This window comes from Balaenoptera acutorostrata, chromosome 3 (assembly GCF_949987535.1).
Source record: "Balaenoptera acutorostrata chromosome 3, mBalAcu1.1, whole genome shotgun sequence".
In the NCBI taxonomy this organism is placed as follows: Eukaryota; Metazoa; Chordata; class Mammalia; order Artiodactyla; family Balaenopteridae; genus Balaenoptera; species Balaenoptera acutorostrata.
The window spans coordinates 169,698,050-169,714,010 of record NC_080066.1 but is presented as its reverse complement, the minus strand read 5'-3'; the positions used below and the strand labels follow the sequence as shown (position 1 = coordinate 169,714,010).

Genomic DNA, 15,961 nt, shown 5'->3' with positions numbered 1-15,961 from the left:
TTGCTGTGCAAAACTTTTAAGTTTCATTAGGTCCTATTTGTTTATTTTTGTTTTTATTTCCATTACTCTAGGAGGTGGACCAAAAAAGATCTTGCTGTGATTTATGTCAAAGAGTGTTCTTCCTATGTGTCCTCTAAGAGTTTTATAGTGTCCGGTCTTACATTTGGGTCTCTAATCCATTTTGAGTTTATTTTTGTGTATGGTGTTAGGGAGTGTTCTAATTTCATTCTTTTACAAGTAGCTGTCCAGTTTTCCCAGCACCACTTATTGAAGAGACTGTCTTTTCTCCATTTTATATCCTTGCCTCCTTTGTCATAGATTAGTTGACCATAGGTGTGTGGGTTTATCTCTGGGCTTTCTATCCTGTTCCATTGATCTATAGTTCTGGTTTTGGGCCAGTACCATATTGTCTTGATTACTGTAGCTTTGTAGTATAGTCTGAAGTAAGGGAGTCTGATTCCTCCAGCTCTGTTTTCTTCCCTCAAGACTGCTTTGTCTATTTGGGGTCTTTTGTGTCTCCTACAAGTTTTCAGGTTTTTTGTTCTAGTTCTGTAAATAATGCCACTGGTATTTTGATAGGGATTGCATTGAATCTGTAGATTGCTTTGGGTAGTATAGTCATTTTCACCATATTGATTCTTCCAATCCAAGAACATGGTATATCTCTCCATCTGTTTGTGTCATCTTTGATTTCTTTCATCAGTGTCTTATAGTTTTGTGAGTACAGGTCTTTTGTCTCCCTAGGTAGGTTTATTCCTAGGTATTTTACTCTTTTTGTTGCAATGGTGAATGGGATTGTTTCCTTAATTTCTCTTTCTGATCTTTCATTGTTAGTGTATAGGAATGCAAGAGATTTCTGTGCATTAATTTTGTATCCTGCAACTTTACCAAATTCATTGATTAGCTCTAGTAGTTTTCTGGTGGCATCTTTAGGATTCTCTATGTATAGTGTCATGTCATCTAAAAACAATAAGTTTTATTTCTTCTTTTCCAATTTGGATTCCTTTTATTTTTCTTCTCTGACTGCTGTGGCTAGGACTTCCAAAACTGTGTTGAGTAATAGTGGTGAGAGTGGACATCCTTTTCTTGTTCCTGGTCTTAGAGGAAATGCTTTCAGTTTTTCACCATTGAGAATGATGTTTTGCTTTGGGTTTGTCGTATATGGCCTTTATTATGTTGAGGTAGGTTCCCTCTATGCCCACTTTCTGGAGAGTTTTTATCAGAAATGGGTGTTGAATTTTGTCAAAAGCTTTTTCTGCATCTATTGAGATGATTATATGGTTTTTCTTCTTCAGTTTCTTAATATGGTGTATCACATTGATTGATTTGCGTATATTGAAGAATCCTTGCATCCCTGGGATAGATCCCACTTGATCATGGTGTATGATCGTTTTCATGTGTTGTTGGATTCTGTTTGCTAGTATTTTGTTGAGGATTTTTGCATCTATATTCATCAGTGATATTGGTCTGTAATTTTCTTTTTTTGAGGTATCTCTGTCTGGTTTTGGTATCAGGGTGATGGTGGCCTCATAGAATGAGTTTGGGAGTGTTCCTTCCTCTGCAATTTTTTGGAAGAGTTTGAGAAGGATGGGTATTAACTCTTCTCTAAATGTTTGATAGAATTCACCTGTGAAGCCATCTGGTCCTGGACTTTTGTTTGTTGGAAGATTTTTAATCACCATTTCAATTTCATTACTTGTGATTGGTCTGTTCATATTCTCTATTTCTTCCTGGTTCACTCTTGAAAGGTTATGCCTAAGAATTTGTCCATTTCCTCCAGGTTGTCCGTTTTATTGGCATAGAGTTGCGTGTAGTAGTCTCTCATGATACTTTGTAATTCTGCGGTGTCCGTTGTAACTTCTCCTTTTTCATTTCTGATTTCATTGATTTGAGTCCTCTCCCTCTTTTTCTTGATGAGTCTGGCTAAAGGTTGATCAGTTTTGTTTATCGTCTCAAAGAACCAGCTTTTAGTTTTATTGATCTTTGCTATTATTTTCTTTGTGTCTATTTCATTTCTTTCTGCTCTGATCTTTATGATTTCTTTCCTTCTACTAACTTTGGGTTTGTTTGTTCTTCTTTCTCTAGTTCCTTTAGGTGTAAGGTTAGCTTGGTTATTTGAGATTTTTCTTGTTTCTTGAGGTAGGCTTGTATTGCTATTAATTTCCCTCTTAGAACGGCTTTTGCTGCATCCCATAGGTTTTGGATCATCGTGTTTTCATTGTCATTTGTCTCTAGGTATTTTTTAATTTCCTCTTTGATTTCTTCACTGATCTCTTGGTGAAGAGATTTAGTAACGTATTGTTTAGCCTCCATGTGTTTGTGTTTTTTACGTTTTCTTTCCCTGTAATTGATTTCTAATCTTACAGCACTGTGGTCGGAAAAGATGCTTGATATGATTTCAGTTTTCTTAAATTTACCAAGGCTTGATTTGTGACCCAAGATGGGATCTATCATGGAGAATGTTCCATGTGCACTTGAGAAGAAAGTGTAATCTGCTGTTTTTGGATGGAATGTCCTATAAATATCAATTAAATCTCTCTGGTCTATTGTGTCATTTAAAGCTTGTATTTCCTTATTAATTTTCTGTCTGGATGATCTGTCCATGGGTGTAAGTGAGGTGTTAAAGTCTCCCACTATTATTGTGTCACTGTCGATTTCCTCTTTTACAGCTATTAGCAGTTGCCTTATGTATTGAGGTGCTTGTATGTTGGGTGCATGTATATTTATAATTGTTATATCTTTTTCTTGGATTGATCCCTTGATCATTATGTAGTGTCCTTCCTTGTCTCTTGTAACATTCTTTATTTTAAAGTCTATTTTATCTGATATGAGTATAGCTACTCCAGCTTTCTTTTGATTTCCATTTGCATGGAATATCTTTCTCCATCCCCTCACTTTCAGTCTGTATGTGTCCCTAGGTCTAAAGTGGGTCTCTTGTAGACAGCATATATATGGGTCTTGTTTTTGTATCCATTCAGCTAGTCTATGTCTTTTGGTTGGGGCATTTAATCCATTCACGTTTAAGGTAATTATCGATATGTATGTTCCTATGACCATTTTCTTAATTGTTTTGGGTTTGTTTTTGTAGGTCCTTTTCCTCTCTTGTGTTTCCCACTTAGAGAAGTTCCTTTAGCATTTGTTGTAGAGCTGGTTTGGTGGTGCTGAATTCTCTTAACTTTTGCTTGTCTCTAAAGCTTTTGATTTCTCCATCAAATCTAAATGAGATCCTTGCCGGGTAGAGTAATCTTGGTTGTAGGTTCTTCCCTTTCATCACTTTAAGTATATCATGCCACTCCCTTCTGGCTTGCAGAGTTTCTGCTGAGAAATCAGCTGTTAACCTTATGGGAGTTCCCTTGTATGTTATTTGTCGTTTTTCCCATGCTGCTTTCAATAATTTTTCTTTGTCTTTAATTTTTGCCACTTTGATTACTATGTGTCTCAGCGTGTTTCTCCTTGGGTTTATCCTGTATGGGACTCTCTGCACTTCCTGGACTTGGGTGGCTATTTCCTTTCCCATGTTAGGGAAGTTTTCGACTATAATCTCTTCAAATATTTTCTCTGGTCCTTTCTCTCTCTCTTCTCCTTCTGGGACCCCTATAATGCGAATGTTGTTGCGTTTAATGTTGTCCCAGAGGTCTCTTAGGCTGTCTTCATTTCTTTTCATTCTTTTTTCTTTAGTCTGTTCCACAGCAGTGAATTCCACCATTCTGTCTTCCAGGTCACTTATCCGTTCTTCTGCCTCAGTTATTCTGCTATTGATTCCTTCTAGTGTAGTTTTCATTTCAGTTATTGTATTGGTCATCTCTGTTTGTTTGTTCTTTAATTCTTCTAGGTCTTTGTTAATCATTTCTTGTATCTTCTCAATCTTTGCCTCCATTCTTATTCCGAGGTCTTGAATCATCTTCACTATCATTATTCTGAATTCTTTCTCTGGAAGGTTGCCTATCTCCATTTCATTTAGTTGTTTTTCTGGGTTTTTTTCTTGTTCCTTCATCTGGTACATAGCCCTCTGCCTTTTCATCTTGTCTATCTTTCTCTAACTGTGTTTCTTGGTCCACAGGCTGCAGGATTGTAGTTTTTCTTGCTTCTGCTGTCTGCCCTCTGTTGGTTGAGGCTATCTAAGAGGCTTGATGGGAGGCTCTGGTGGTGGGTAGAGCTCTCATTTACCAGTTTTATTTTACATAGGATGCCTCATTTACTAAAACCATAGATTCCAAGTTGCTCCATGAAAAATGTGATATTCTTAGCTGTCAACATTAGGGAATTTCCCCAATCACATTTTTAAATTGATTTAATGTGTTATTTTTGAAAACATAAGTTGGGATATCACAAAATGGACTTAGCCTGCAGAGGCCTACTTTCAACCAGAGAGCTCCATTTCCATGTTCCGCTTAACAGAACCCAGAATGATCTTCCTTCCCAAACCTCTTCCTTTTCCTGCACTATCTAAGAAAAAGTAACCACACTCTACATAGTTCCCTAAGCCAGAACCCTAGCAGCCATTTTTGCTTCTCTTTTCCCCTTCCCGCTCCATATCTAGTCACTGAGCACTTCTATTCTACCTCCCAAATGACCTCAGATCCTTTCCCTCCACTCCAATCTCTGCCACTGCCTTTAGTTTGAACCCTCACTCCTCTCTTAGATGAATATAAAGTCTCTTAATGGGTTTTGTTGCTTCCATCAGTCCTACTTATTCTCAAGCGTGACCTCACTACAAACCACCTGATAGTGACTCCTTAACTTCACAACATTCAATGGCTCTCATGTTTCTGGGAAGAAAACCAAGCTCTTTACCCCAGCATCTACTTGGGGTTAATAGATCTAGGTTTGAATTTCAGGTTTAAGTACTTTGCAGCAGTGTGACCTCAGACTATTGGGCTTTCTAAGCCTTTGTTTTCTCACCGTGCCTGAGGTCACTGAGGGCAGGACTATTTTTCACACACGGGTGCCTGGCATGTAGGAGGGACTAATCAATGTTGAATGAAGGGAAAGTATTTTAAAATCCACATCAAAAAATTGTTCCTCCTTAAAAAAAGAAAATCCTGATACACTATGCCACTTCCAACCAAATTTGACTTCTACCTTTATTTTCTGATGATCACAATAAGGTGCCTTTGGGGATCCACACAATCAGGGATCAAATCCTGGCCACACCCCTGAGCAATCATGTGACCTTGGGAACGTTACTTAGCTTCTGTAAAATCTGTAAAATGAAGGTTTCTGAGGATTTTGTTCCCGAGGGTTAAATGAGTACCTCACTTGGAACGGGGGCGGGCGCATAGTGTTTGCCAAATGTTAACTATCGTTATCATCTTTATCAAATCAAGACCGTGGTACTTCACTTTGTGACTCTCAAGTTTGTATGAGAAAATCGTGCTTTATGCGTTGTTGTTGGCTAAAGTAGGGAAACCTGGAAACTCCTGCCGTGGAAGAGAGAAACAGGCGAGAAAAGCGAGTTGCTGAATCCCAGCGCCTCAGAGGTGGGAGGGAGGAGTTCGGTACCTAATTTACTGATGAGGAAGTGGAGGGGTGACGTGTCCTCGAGTCTCATTCAAGACACAGCCACAGCTCTTTATTGAGAGTAGGACCAGGGCCCCGGGGGTTGCTATGGTTAAACTGTAGGTGGAAACTAACACTCTTTGGAAGGCAAGACCAGAGGAGCATTCAGTTATAAAAAACGGTCAAAAATTGGGGTGAAACTAAGTTCGTTGAGCAATACATCAAATGAGTCAACTGTCGACCCGGTGAAACCGAGTTGCTAACTGAACTGGCATTTTAGGAATAGGGGCTTTCTACAGAGCCCACTGACTCAGGACGGCTTCGATTAACAAACTCCCGCGGCGCTTCCTGCAGGACTGGAAAGCTTGGAGCGCGAGAGATGAATGGAAACCAGAGTCCGGGGCGCGCCGCTCGGGGGGGCGGGGCAGCCGCGGGCGGGGGCGGGGCATTGTGAGTCACATGCCTGCGCTCTGAGGGAACTCTGGTCGTGATTGGTCCGTCGTAACCAGGTGACCGAAGGACACATTCCGGTAGGCAAGGGCCGGCCGGGCTAGCTACTTTCAGTCGGGAGGCAGCGGCGGAAGGAGGAGGAGCTCCGGCTGCGCTCTCTCCCTGCAGTGGCTGCGCGTCTCAGCACTTGTCTGGTTCCCACCCCTTTTAAATAAGCCGGTCTGGTCACCGCCCTCACAGACTAGTTGGCTCCGGGGAGGCGGCGGCGGCGGGGGTGCGGCCGCCCCTGCCGCCCCTGCCCGGGGCCCGGCGGCTGGGCAGACAGGAGAGCGGCGGGCGAAGTCGCGTCTGCATGTGCGGCACAGCCCCGGCATAGCCCGGGGCTGCCAGTGCCCGCCGCGCCATTGTTGGGGGAGGGGGCGGCTTCTGAGCTCGGCGGAGTCGGGGGACGAGCGGAGGCGGCGGTGGCGAGGAGTGAAGGCGCCCCATGGGGAACTCGCTGTCTTGTTGCCTGTGCCCCAATGCCAGCCCCAAGTTGGGCCGGCACAGGGGGTCAGCGGAGCCGGACTGTGAGTCTGAGGTCTACAAGGCGGCAGCCGGGAACGCGGTGGCAGTAGCTCCGGCGGCGGCTACCGTGGAACCCGCCGAGTTGGATTTCGCAGGTGGCGAAGGCCACCACCTGCAGCACATCAGCGACCGGGAGATGCCCGAAGGTAAGAAGCGGCTGGCGCGCCTCGCCCCTCGCGGGGTAGGCGCCATCTGCTCTCGGGCTTACCTCTGGCCTCCGCCGCCCCCAGGGTCCCCCGGGAGGGAGACGCCGCCTAGGGCTCCTTCTTGCCCGGAGTTGGCTCTCCCAGGGCTGGGCACCGGGGACGAAGGCTGGCTCTGCTTGGCGTCCCCACCCCTTATTCTTTACCAGTCGCGTCCGGCCAGTCTCCTTCCCTCTTCCCTACCCGAATGCCCAATTCTTTCCCCCGTTCCCATTTCCCAGCCCGGCCTGAGACCCTCCAATCCGCAGCCCTTCCTGTTCGTGGTTCTATTTAACATCTCGTGGGACTTAGCAGAGACTTTCTGGTGTATTCTCTCTTTTCTTAATGAAAACTTAAATACTCTAACTTCGGCGTATCCATCCCGTCTCCCTATCCAGATGGTACCTAAGCGAAGGAACTAGGTAAGGGCCTGATGATAGACTTCTGTTCGTTAAGGTAGTTGATACTCGAGACAATTAAGACAAACATTAGAGGATTTGTCATTTAAATTCAAAATAGAGATGGACAGAGTCAGTGTGGTGTTCTTAACTAAAATTCTTTGGATTTTAATGTTTTCAGTCGCCCTGATAGAAGCTACTTTATCCCTTCTAACTATAATTTGAACACGATAGGAAAGAAAATGGTGGGAGAGGGGCTTAAAATAACTGGGAACGGTGTGAAACGTTACTGCCACGGCTGCAGAGAATAGTTGTTGGGTTTTTTTTCTTTACCAAAGGAGACCCCATGGAGTTCTGATTACTTTTAAATTCCCACTTTGACACAAGTATGTCTTCAGCTGCACAGCCTTAACCGACTTCTTTTGCACGTTGCCTGTTGTAAGGGAGGGGTGAGGTGGTTCCTGAGACTGCTGGACAGAAGTTTCAAAGGAGAAAAAACAAATTCAGATTGTCATTTGTAATATAAAGGTTTGGGAGTTAACATACCACATCCATCCTGCAGAAAAATGTCTCCATGGCTCCCTCCTCCGCCCCTCCCCCCCCCGCCCAGTAGAATACTATTCAACTTTAAGAATGTTCAGGTAAAAGTTCTGAAGACTAAGTGGCTGGGGGTGGGTGTTGTCGGGGAGGAGAGGAGAGAGAGAAGAGAGGAAATGTTTGATTTTTGCCTCTAGAATTTTGGAAAGGGACGGCTCTAGGTTAAAAACAAAAATTTCTGGGTAGCATAGTGGCACTTTAATAAAGACTGTTCTTTGAAGTATAAAACATTGTATCATAAAGATGTTAAAGCCCCACTGGCCCATTTGTTTCATTGAAATGCCAGAGATTATTTCATTATTTCATAGACGAAATGTCTTACAGCTCTTCTATTTAAATTTTAGTGGGTTTATTTAATTTCTTTAAAAGTTAGAATAATTAAGCCTGTGGATTCACCCTTATGATGGACGTGGCTTTGTAAGTGGAAAGTACTCCCTTTTCAGAATAGTTAGATATTGTGAAAGAATGAGCACATTATGTGAATTAATTGTAGCTTTAAACACAAAGCATGTAAGTACTTGTGAAAACTGCTCTGCTTGTTGCTATAAGGTAAGCCTCTAAATGATTTTTAAAAACAGTTAGTAGTTGGCTAGTGTAGGATGAGAGACGAAAATTGGACCTTTATAGAATTCTTTTCAGATTTACAATGCATTTTCTTGTGTATTTCACTTGGCCCTTCCATCTACAAATAAGGCCCGTATATATTCTCCCTCTGTTGCCGATGAAGAAGCCAAGACTTGGAGATCTGAAATGACTGTGTAACACAGCTACTGAACAGAAGAGACAGACTTGGGAGGTGGTAGATATGCCAAATTCAGTTCTTGGGATGCTTAAGAAACTGTTTAGAGTGCACCTTATATTTTATAATTTATCCATAAGTTAGGCCTATCTCAGCATACTCCAGTTTTGATTATTGCCATTCCAGTTTATTGTACACAACTCAGAAGCAACATTTACCTCTCCATTCTCTGTCTGTACATACATTGCAATGGATATGAATAAAAGTAGAAGTCATGAAATAGCCTAAATTTATCAGTCAGGTAAACACGTTGATATAATTTAAAGAGTTTGTTCTGGTGAAATCCAATTGAAGCCGAGAATGCCCTGGACAGAGGGACATTAGGGGAAGCTGGTAAGCGGGCAGGTAAGGTACTAAGCATTTAGCATACGACTATGTATGATAAGGAAGGAGTGCTAAATCAGGAACTGGAAAAATAGAGTTCATGAGTACAGAATTTACTTTTTTATGTTTAACATGATTGTTAAAATTTCATTTCAATTTGTCTTTTTTGGGGGGGCATTCAATAAAGTGATAAGAGAAACCTCAATTTCAGCATTTGCCTATTAATTAAGTTTCCATAGAAACAAGGTCAGAACACCAAATATAAAGTACAGGCACATTGGAAGTTTGCTCTTAATGTCTTTATTTCAGACAATTTTGTATCAGTTTCCCTGGAAACTGAGAAATACCTACTCAGATATAAAACATTTTGGCTTTTCTACAGGGAAGAATTATTTGGTTACTTAGAGAAAATCGTACATAAATGATGCTCTGTCTTGTTCTTCAGAAACATTGGAGAAGAACATGATTTCTTCAAGCCATCTCAAAAAAGTAACTCCTAAGAACGTAGTATAGATTTCAGATAGACTCAAAAGAATTTTTTACTACTTTGTCTTTAACAGTATATCTAATATAACTGATGGTAGTGTCATAATAGAAAATAAGATGCTACGGTCCTATTATCTGATTTTATGTTTATTCATCAACTTTTCATACAGCCTTTATGTTCTGACCTTAGGAGCTTTGCTAATTTTCTGGTGAAAGGTGCTCTCTCAAGTGACCCCTACCTCCCATCCCCCTGAAGAGTGGGTAGGGAAGGAATTGGCAATATGATGTGGAAAAACCTCTGAGCAACAGATCTTTCCTTTTTTTGGTGACAGTATTAATAAACGTATGATGTAAAAGATTTAGAAAACACAGAAAAGTCCTTCACTCACACTCAGAATATCCAGAATTTTAATTAATATTTTGGTGTTGATTCTTCCTGAACCTTTTGTATGCATATAAACATAGCACTGTGTTTATTTTACAAAGATGGGATTGTTCTTTATGTGCCACTTTGTAACTTTTTGTTATAAACAAAAGTAACGACATGAAGCTCCTGGAACTGTGCTGACACCTAGAGAGTGCTCCAGGGTGATGTAGTTCCATGCAACTGCGCATAGCTCTACAGCCTGCCTTTTACCAACTGTTTACTGTGCCATCGAATGGTTGGCGCATAATTCATTTACCCAGCCTTTATGGTTGAGCACCTTTTATAATCCCATTATAATGCTTTATTCAGGGGACACAGATAAAAACTGATGCATTGTATTGATACTTCCCTATAGCATTCTGATTGTACACTTTGTCTTACGACTTAATTAAATTCATAGGGTGAGTCATTTTGTAGTAAAGGTATTTTTTTTTTAATGTCTGAAACATTTATATTAACATATTTCCATACATATTTCCATACAAATACAAATATAAGATTTTTAGAAATTTCATGTTATGTGAAACATTTATATTAACATATTTCCATACAAATAACCCAATGAAAGTTTAGTATTAGTTGTTTTGTTTGTTTTTTTATACTGCAGGTTCTTATTAGGCATCAGTTTTATACACATCAGTGTATACATGTCAATCCCAATCGCCCAATTCAGCACACCACCATCCCCACCTCACCGCAGTTTCCCCCACTTGGTGTCCATATGTCCATTCTCTACATCTGTGTCTCAACTTCTGCCCTGCAAACTGGCTCATCTGTACCATTTTTCTAGGTTCCACATACATGCATTAATATACGATATTTGTTTTTCTCTTTCTGACTTACTTCACTCTGTATGACAGTCTCTAGATCCATCCACGTCTCAACAAATGACTCAATTTCGTTCCTTTTTATGGCTGAGTAATATTCCATTGTATATATGTACCACAACTTCTTTATCCATTCGTCTGTTGATGGGCATTTAGGTTGCTTCCATGACCTGGCTATTGTAAATAGTGCTGCAATGAACATTCGGGTGCATGTGTCTTTTTGAATTACGGTTTTCTCTGGGTATATGCCCAGTAGTGGGATTGCTGGGTCATATGGTAATTCTATTTTTAGTTTTTTAAGGAACCTCCATATTGTTCTCCATAGTGGCTGTATCAATTTACATTCCCACCAACAGTGCAAGAGGGTTCCCTTTTCTCCACACCCTCTCCAGCATTTGTTGTTTGTAGATTTTCTGATGATGCCCATTCTAACAGGAGTGAGGTGATACCTCATTGTAGTTTTGATTTGCATTTCTCTAATAATTAGTGATGTTGAGCATCTTTTCATGTGCTTCGTGGCCGTCTGTATGTCTTCTTTGGAGAAATCTCTATTTAGGTCTTCTGCCCATTTTTGGATTGGGGTGTTTGTTTCTTTGATATTGAGCTGAATGAGCTGTGTATATATTTTGGAGATTAATCCTTTGTCCGTTGATTCATTTGCAAATATTTTCTCCCATTCTGAGGGTTGTCTTTTCGTCTTGTTTATGGTTTCCTTTGCTGTGCAAAAGCTTTGAAGTTTCATTAGGTCCCACTTGTTTATTTTTGTTTTTATTTCCATTACTCTAGGAGGTGGATCAAAAAAGATCTTGCTGTGATTTATGTCAAAGAGTGTTCTTCCTATGTTTTCCTCTAAGAGTTTTATAGTGTCCAGTCTTATACTTAGGTCTCTAATCCATTTTGAGTGTAGTAAAGGTATTTTAACATTAAATGTTCTTTTCCCAAATTAAAGTTACCATTGATTTTTCACTGAACATTAGATTTCCTCTTTTAGGTTTTCGTGGTTCTTGGTAACCTGTCTTGTGTCTTTGATTCTGAGTAACTAAACTACTACTCTACGAGATCTGAAATTAACTCTGGTCTTAGGTGACAGACACATCAAAAGACAGCATTAGAAGAAATCTTAGATGATGTGGGAAAATTGGGAGAAACTTAACTGGTTTTGGGTACACTGAAACGTGATTATTAGGCACCATTCCAGAGGCAGGACAAACAGTGGTTAGACAAGACAAAACCCGTATCCTAACTCAGGTCCTTACTTTCTAGAGGTGCCTGGGGGCTGACGACACAAGAATAACATCAGGTAGTGAGAACACTAAGAAAGAAAATGAAGGTGTAATGGGCTGGGGAGGAGGACAGTTTTACAAGGGGTGGTTAAAGACAGCTTCTCTCCTTAAGCGACCCATGAGCAGTCCTAAGAGAGCCATGTGAGGCTGTGGGAGAAGAGGCTTCTGTGCAGTTCCTAAGAAGGGAATATGCTTGATGCGTGCCAAGGACAGAAAGATGGGTGGCTGCAGCTGAGTGAATGAATGCCAGGAGGAATATGGGGGATTAAGACCTTGTATGCCTAGTGGGCCTTGACAAAAAAATATGAATTTTAATCTCATTGTAATGGGAAACCATTGAAGGATTATATGCAGGGGAATGATGTTAATTCTTAGAAAAAGGGAAGGGGGGTAGAGAGGGTGGAGGGAGATCAGACCAGCTACTGTGTGAGAATAGACTGTAAGGGTGGAAGGAAGCAGAGAGGGAGACCAGTTAGGAGGCTGGTGCGGTAGCTCAGGTGAGAGCCAGCAGTGGCTTGAACAAAAAAGCGATATTAATAAGGGTCTAAAATAGGCTGTAGTATATAGATTGCTCTTGCATTTCATTTGATTCTCACCATGTTCTGAGTTAGGTAGTGTAGGAATTCTTCTCTTAGGTATAAATTGAGTTGTCCAAGGTTTTAAAAATGAGTATTGATAGAGAGTAGGACTGTAAATTCCAAATGCATGGCATATAGGAAGAGGATTTATTGTTGACATTATGTGAGCTTCTTTGGAATATACTACCTTTTTTCTCACCCTTTTTTGTTGTTGTTGTTTTAGTGTATTAAAGTAATAAAACTTAAGAGTTAAAACAGTAACACTGCATAATGTGAAATGAAATGAAGGTAACTTGCAACCCAGAAAGGTTCTTAAAAGTCCAAGAAACTGAGTAAAGTACTCTTTAGAAATATATAAAGCCAGGTGTACTTACCTATGTGTCACCTCTCAGTCATGATCACTGTAACACTGATTGAGGATTAAAATAAGGCAAAACTGAGAACCAGGGTAGAGGCAGGTACAGAAGCAGTTGGAAACTAGAGCTGGGAAGTTGGGAAGCCAGGATTGTCAGAAGCTAGGGAAGCAGGGTCAAGGCGTGGGTGAGCCGTAGCCTGGCAGGTGCAGGAGCCTGCTGTGTCCCCTCTGGTGAGGCAGCCCAGCTCAGGGCTGGCTGGCAGGAACTCCCTGACTGCGGTGGCAAGTGTGGACTCAAAGAGATGAAGTCATCAGTTTACATGGTAATTGTAAAGATTGTAATGTTTGTATTATGAGCCATAAAACTACTACACTGTCCAGTGTAGGGATGCTCGGGCAGGTCAGTAAGTGCAGTGGTTACCGTTAAGTAAACTGGTGCTCAGCAGCTGCCCAGAAACTGCTGACGTCGCCTGTTTCTTTGGAAGATATTGGAACCAGTATGTTGATATTAATCGCTTTCTGAAATATGCTGCTTCTGTCAGATGCTTTCTTGGTCACTTCCCTCTCCCTCTAATATTTTAACAAGGAAAAATCATTTATCGACAGTTTGATAGCATAGTTTTTAACACTTTTAGCCTTCAGTAATGCATTTCATTTGTTCTAAGTTGCCTATGTTTTCACACTTTTAACAACTGCAATTGAGATGGATCTTAACAACTGGTAGAATCTTAGGTTGGAGGAAAAACAGTATTCAGTGTCGGTGGTGTTTTACAGGTTTCCTCTGAGGAATGTTTACATTAAGACCGAGTTTTGTTTTTTTTTTTTTTAATTTATTTATTTATTTATTTATTTATTTATTTATTTATTTATTTATTTTTGGCTGTGCTGGGTCTTCGGTTCGTGCGAGGGCTTTCTCTAGTTGCGGCAAGTGGGGGCCACTCTTCATCGCGGTGCGGGGACCGCTCTTCATCGCGGTGCGCGGGCCTTTCACTATCGCGGCCCCTCCCGTTGCGGGGCACAGGCTCCAGACGCGCAGGCTCAGCAGCTGTGGCTCACGGGCCCAGCTGCTCCATGGCATGTGGGATCTTCCCAGACCAGGGCTCGAACCCGTGTCTCCTGCATTAGTAGGCAGATTCTCAACCACTGCGCCACCAGGGAAGCCCAAGACCGAGTTTAATTTTTTTTTAATCATACTTTTTCTACATCGACCTATCATGCTGTCAAATAAGTTGCAATTTAAATTGATAATACAAAAATGATGGGTCTTAAAATACAGTTTTAATCATAACCCCTAATCATGAGCTCAAGAATATTTCTCCTGGGTAAAACATTCTTAGAGGTTTCTAAAGAAATAACTTTCGGAAGAATCCATGTAATTTCCTGAATGCACAGTAATTTCCTGAAGTCTCTAAATTACTGTGTGTGCATGTGGTGGGGAGAGGGATGAGAGGGATGGTGGGTGGTAAAGCTTTGCTTAATAGTCGGCAGTCTTACCTTTGTGATAGTGAAGAGTATGGTAGGTTTTATCATAGTCTCCTTAGGCTCTTGGGAAGATAGTTAATGGGAAGTGCAGAAATATTGTGTGTATGTATGAGTTTACTGTCTAATGGCTCACATGTCCATTCTATAAGATAGTGATGTGGTATTTTTCATTAGCAAAAAGTGCAAGTTATATAGAAAATTGTTAGTTATATAGGCTATAAACAAAAGATTAATATTTTCTGAAAACCTCATGCAAACTGACAGCAGTAGGGCCCTGGTGTTTACAGTACATTCAAATGATAGGCCAACTCACCAAAGTGGAAATGACACTGATAACTGTGGGAAAATGGTCAAACTGTGTAATCAAAAGAAATACAAATTAGATCTACAGTGAGGGTCCTCATTCATATCAGTAGGAATTTTTTTTTTTTTTTTCAAGTATCCAAAGCAAGGGTAGGAACTCAAAATGTCATGATTGGTAGCATTATACCCTAATGTGCCCCCCACCTTCTTTAGGAAGCAATTTAGCATTGTACATGGAGCCGTGAAAGTGATCTAACCTTTTGGCTTAGTCATTCCACTTCCGAAGATCTTTGCTAAGGAGATAAAACCATTATTTTAAAAAACTATGTACATGAAGATTTTCCTCATAATATTTTAAGAATAGAACTTTGTAAGCACCAATCCCCAGCAATAGGGGATTGGCTAAGTCCAGTATAGGAATAACACTTGATGGGCCAGTGTGTATTCATTAGACAATAAATATGCAACAGTGGGGTGGAGAGCGCTTGTTAGTAACAAGAAGACATAAATTGTACACTAATTAGAGCTTTTTTTAACGTATAAGAAAAGCAACTAAAAGTAACGGTTGTGAATCATTGTGTGTTAATGATTGTGAATGGTTGTGTGTAATTTTTAAACAGAGCATCGTTTTGTCTCATGCAGATTTTTGCTCATGATATTTGTTAAAGGAATGAGCAAGTGACTTTTACCTTTCCCCACCTTTAGTGTGATCATCAGTACTGCTGATTAACCAGGTCTCCTTCAGTTGCAAGTTAAAAGAACATCACAGAGTTAAGCACTACTTGACCCAGGAGTTAAATGATCTCCTCAGTTCTGCTCTCCTCTGTTGATGTCTCCTGAAAAGCCTTTCCCCTCATGATAGCAAGGGGAGTGTCCAGCAGCTCAAGACTAGCTAAGGATCCTAGAGTACAGTTCTGCCTTTCTCTTTTCTTGGGAAGTCCCAGGACAGCTGTGATTGATTGGCCGGTCCTGGGTCCTGTGCCTACCTTTGAACCCCCTAGGATAGAGTAGGGAGAGTGCCAGCTTTTTTCTGGTCACTTGGGCTAAGTTTACTTTTTTTTTTTTTTGCATGTTGTCATTTCTTTTATCCCAGCCTTCTTGATTTTTGTATTTAGATCTGTAGTAGCACATCTTGGTTTGGCGGGTGTGTGTGTGTGTGTGTGTGTGTGTGTTAAAGCTTGCTTCTCTTTGATTCTGGCACTTAATTTTCCTGGACTTCCATTGAAAATTGTTAAGTTTTACCATGCCATAGACACTGATAAATAATACAGCTACTTTGCAAACATTTCTGCTTATTTTTTAGATTCAAATGTAGTCTATTTACTTTCTTTTTGGTATAGGTAAGTAGTCATGAATTCTTTCGGAAGCTATAGGTTAGAGGCAGCTGTGAAAGTCTCTGCCTGC

The 15,961-nt window shown here is 40.8% G+C and overlaps 1 protein-coding gene across 10 annotated transcripts in view; it reads left to right on the top strand.

Annotated features, from left to right (window-relative positions):
* LOC130707632 (cyclin-Y-like protein 1) overlaps window positions 1–15,961 on the top strand; it is a 92,125-nt gene that overhangs the window by 13,211 nt on the left and 62,953 nt on the right. For 2 of the 10 annotated variants that reach the window (XM_057543529.1, XM_057543516.1), the window contains exon 1: window positions 6,437–6,662. The exons of the other annotated variants lie outside the window; for them this stretch is intronic. In XM_057543529.1, coding sequence (XP_057399512.1) covers window positions 6,437–6,662 — 226 coding nt within the window. Of the gene's footprint in view, window positions 1–6,436; window positions 6,663–15,961 lie in introns of those variants that run through there. 10 annotated transcript variants of the gene reach the window in all.